The following is a 4189-nucleotide window of genomic DNA, read 5'->3' on the forward strand; positions in this document are numbered from 1 at the left end:
GATGAAGAATGTTTAGCTGCATTCGATAGTTTGAAAAAGAGTTTGATTACAACACCTATTATCACTGCACCTAATTGGAATGAGCCTTTCGAGATGATGTGTGATGCTAATGACTATGCAGTTGGAGTAGTTCTTGTCCATAGGAAGAAGAACATATTCCATGTGGTTTACTACGCTAGTAAACCCCTTAATGGTACTCAGCTGAACTACACTACCACATAGAAGGAGCTTTTGGAAATTTTCTATGGTTTCAATAAATTTCGATATTACTTACTTGGGACAAAAGAGACAGTTTTTATTGATCATGCTGTTATTCGATACCTCATCTCGAAGAAAGATTCAAAACCTCGATTGATTCGATGGATTCTATTGCTTCAGGAGTTTGAGCTAGAAATCAAAGATAGGAAAGGTACAGAAAACCAAGTAGCAGATCATCTCTCATGACTGGAAGATCAAGGTAAGACTTCACAGGATAACACGTTGATCAATGAATCTTTTCCTGACGAGCAACTCTTTAGGGTACAAGAGGAAGAACCATAGTTTGCAGACATTGTGAACTATCTTGTGAGTAATGTTATTCCCCCAGAACTCTCTTATGCTCAAAGGAAGAAGTTTCTACATGAGGTGAAGTGGTATCGATGGGATGAGCCGTTCTTATTCAAACAGGGAGCAGATAATAAGGAGGTGCATTCCGTATAGTGAGACGAAGGGTATTTTGAGAGATTGTCACTCTAGAGGGTATGGTGGCCATTATGGTGGAGAGAAAATAGTTGCCCGTATCCTTGAAGCAGGATTTTTTTGGCCTACGTTATTTAAAGATGCTCATCAGTTCGTGTTGAGATGTGATCACTACCAAAGGTTAGAAATATGTCCAAGAGAGAAGAGATGCCTCTCAATATTCTTCTTGAAGTTGAGATTTTCAATGTTTGGGGAATTGACTTCATGGGGCCATTTGTCTCGTCATGCAATAATCACTATATTCTTTTGGCGGTGGATTATATGTCCAAATGGGTTGAGGTTAAAGCTTTGCCAACCAACGATGCGAAGGTGGTGCTAAATTTTCTTCATAAGCAGATATTCACACATTTCGGTACTTTAAGGGTCATAATCAGTGATGAGGAATCGCATATCTGCAATCTCAAATTTACTGCATTAATGGAAAGATATCATGTGAATCATCGTGAGGCCACAGCTTATCATCCTCAAACTAATGGGCAAGCTGAAGTCTCTAATCTAGAGATCAAGCGCATCTTAGAGAAGGGTGTGAGTCCGTCAAGGAAAGATTGGTCTTTGAAGCTAGATGAAGCTGTTTGGGCCTACAGAACAGCATTCAAGACTCTTCTAGGCATGTCTCCTCTCTAGTTGGTATATGGTACGGCGTGTCATTTGCTTGCGGAGCTAGAACATAAAGCATATTGGGCTTTAAAGAAGTTGAATCTTGATATGGAGGCTGCTGGAGAAAAGAGAATGCTCCAACTTAATGAACTCAACAAATTTCATCTACAGGCTTATGAAAACAACAAGTTATACAAAGAGAAGGTCAAGAGATGGCATGATAGGAGGTTAGTGCACAAGACATTTATTCCTGGTCAACAAGTTCTATTATTCAACTCTCGTCTCCAACTTTTTCCAGGAAAGCTTAAGTCACGGTGGTCAGGTCCGTTCATTGTCAAAATTGTGTTTCCACATGGAGCTGTGGAAATTTTTGATAAGCATTCGGACCAAGCATTCAAAGTAAATGGTCAGAGGTTGAAGCATTATTATAGTGATACGGCAAACCGTGAGGTGGTGGGCGCCGTTCTTTTGACAACTTGATTTCGAAGTTTCACGTCAAGCTAGCAACATAAACCGAGCTCTTCGTGGGAGGCAAGCCATGCTTTGTTGTATAGTAGCTTCGAAAAGAAAAAGAAAAAAAAGAAAAAAATTCAAAATTCTGGAATTTTTCCAGAAGCACGGCGCGCCCGCGCCTGAAGCAGGGCGGCCACGCGAGATCACTGGACAAGAAAAAAAAAGAGAAAATCGGAAAAAAAAATCAGTACAAACCCAAGAAAACCTGAATTTTATCCTATTTTTACCCTAATTCTACACCCTAAACACTTCTAAACCAACACCTATCCCTTTACCTCTTATATATATACATCACATCTTCATATATACATACATCTCTTATTTTCACAAAACCCTAGCCTCTCTTATATACAATACTAACTCCTTAATCTCTATTCACTTGTTGTTTTGGCACCCAAAAGAGCACGAACCGCGGGTAGTAGTAGCACTAATCCCTCGTCTACGAAAGACTCGAGTGTGGGTAGCATGACAAACAGATTTTCTTCTCTGGAGGCTCAGGCAGAGTTTACTAGGTTGATGTCTAAGTCGATTACTAAGGAGAGGGGATTCTTACCCACGACACAGGATGGGAAGCTTTTGAGATGATTATTAAGATGGGTTGGCAGAATTTTTGTGAGATACCCGATGCGGTCCCGATGAGCATTGTGCGGGAATTTTATGTGAATGCTAAGGCGGACAAGAATGGGTTTTTTGTTGTTCGTGGGTTGACAGTTGATTATAATCCCACAGCTATTCGTCAGGTCATAAATCAACCCTTGTGGAAGAAAGGTGTTGAAGATTAGTCTAGCAAGACTAAGGAGGATTTTGAATTGGATTATATTTTGGCTGAGTTGTGTGTTCCTGGCACATAGTGGAAGTATAAGGCGGGCACAAATGAGCCGCTTACTTTCCTTCTTCATTTATGAATAGGTATGCTAGGGCTTGGAACCTGTTTGTGTGTGCTAATATCATGCCATCTTCGCATTCTCACGAGGTTACTATGGATCGTGCTATTCCGCTATGAGGGATATTAAATGAAAAGTATGTAGATCTCGGCTCTGTGATTCATCAGAGTATGTTGCGCTTTTTGCGGGAGGACCACGGGGGCGATTCCTCATGCCTCCATTGTTACGAAGTTGTGTGCTTCAGTTGGTGTTCGATGGCCTGAGCATGAGCAGCTACAGTTGTCGAGTGCTCCCATAGATTGTTCAACGATTTCGGTGATGCATGAGTGGTATGGCGGTAAAGCCGATGAGAAGGGCTTGGGTTATACATATGATCATCTACCGGGTGGCTAGACAGCTGATTAGACTTGTGCAGGGGGTTCTTCTTAAGCACGTTAGGCAGCTACTAGATCCTCTCGTGGAGCCGCTAGATCTTCTCGTGCTCAGCAGACAGGGGATAGTTCTGGACTTGGAGATACGCAGTACAGGCGATTGACAAGGTGCATGGATGCGATGCGCGATATTGACAGTCATTTTGCTGCGGATTTGACATAGGCTTTGGGTACTGCTTTCCGGGCCACTGGTGTCGAGGTCGATTGGCCTGTATTTGGAGCCGATTCTATGTACCCGCCACCTGATAGTCCACCCGAGGAAGGTGATCCTACTGACAGCTAGGTATGCCTTGTATCCTTGTTATTACCTTCAATGAGGACATTAAAATTTTAAGTTCGGGGGTGATAATGTACGGATTAGTAGTGTATGTTGTGTCCATATAGATTCATATTGCATGTTTAGTGTAGTTCACTCTTATTTTTGCATGATTGTTCATATAGTTGTTTGCATTTTTATTTTGCATATTTGTTCATGTTTGAATGTGAGTCCATTTAGTTGCATTCACATGCATATAACATGATCCCATAAGATGAGTTGTTTCTGATTGGTAGGTTGGTGTTGATTTGAGTGTAGTGATGTCGAATAGAGGGAGGATTAAGTCCTAATGAATTGATTTGCATGCCCAGAAACAAAGTTTTTTCACAAGTCTTATAGGTTGCTTTTGAGCTAGATCATAATTATACTTGTTTTTTGTTGGAATTTAATCACTTGGTTATATTTAGAATTTTTGTTATTCTCGTAAGGACTTAGAAATATTGAATTTTTAAACTAGGGAAAAACATGGATATCATTGTTAATTGTGAATAAAGCTAGGCGTCAAATGTTTAGTAGCCGGCTCATATTTTGTGAGTAGTCTAGGGTTGAATGAGATGGAGCTAAATGCACTCATTCAGATTCATTGAAAATAATGTAAAAGAAAATAAAGAAAAAAGAAAAGAAAAGAAAAAATTGAGTTAGTATATGCAGAATTGACCAAGGGTGAGCTCTTTAACACTCGAGCAATTAAGTTCTAGGGGACTTTGTTC

At 40.4% G+C, this 4189-nt stretch overlaps 1 protein-coding gene across 1 annotated transcript; it reads left to right on the forward strand.

Annotated features, from left to right (window-relative positions):
- Positions 1-867: 867 nt before the first annotated feature.
- On the forward strand, positions 868-3446 carry LOC141714788 (uncharacterized). The gene is made up of 4 exons (XM_074518287.1): positions 868-1263; positions 1363-1734; positions 2454-2588; positions 3327-3446. The coding sequence occupies exons 1-4, from the start codon at positions 868-870 to the stop codon at positions 3444-3446; spliced, it is 1023 nt and encodes a 340-aa protein (XP_074374388.1).
- The last annotated feature ends 743 nt before the right edge of the window (positions 3447-4189 follow it).

The sequence above is a fragment of the Apium graveolens genome, chromosome 3, assembly GCF_009905375.1.
Source record: "Apium graveolens cultivar Ventura chromosome 3, ASM990537v1, whole genome shotgun sequence".
NCBI classification, from domain to species: domain Eukaryota; kingdom Viridiplantae; phylum Streptophyta; class Magnoliopsida; order Apiales; family Apiaceae; genus Apium; species Apium graveolens.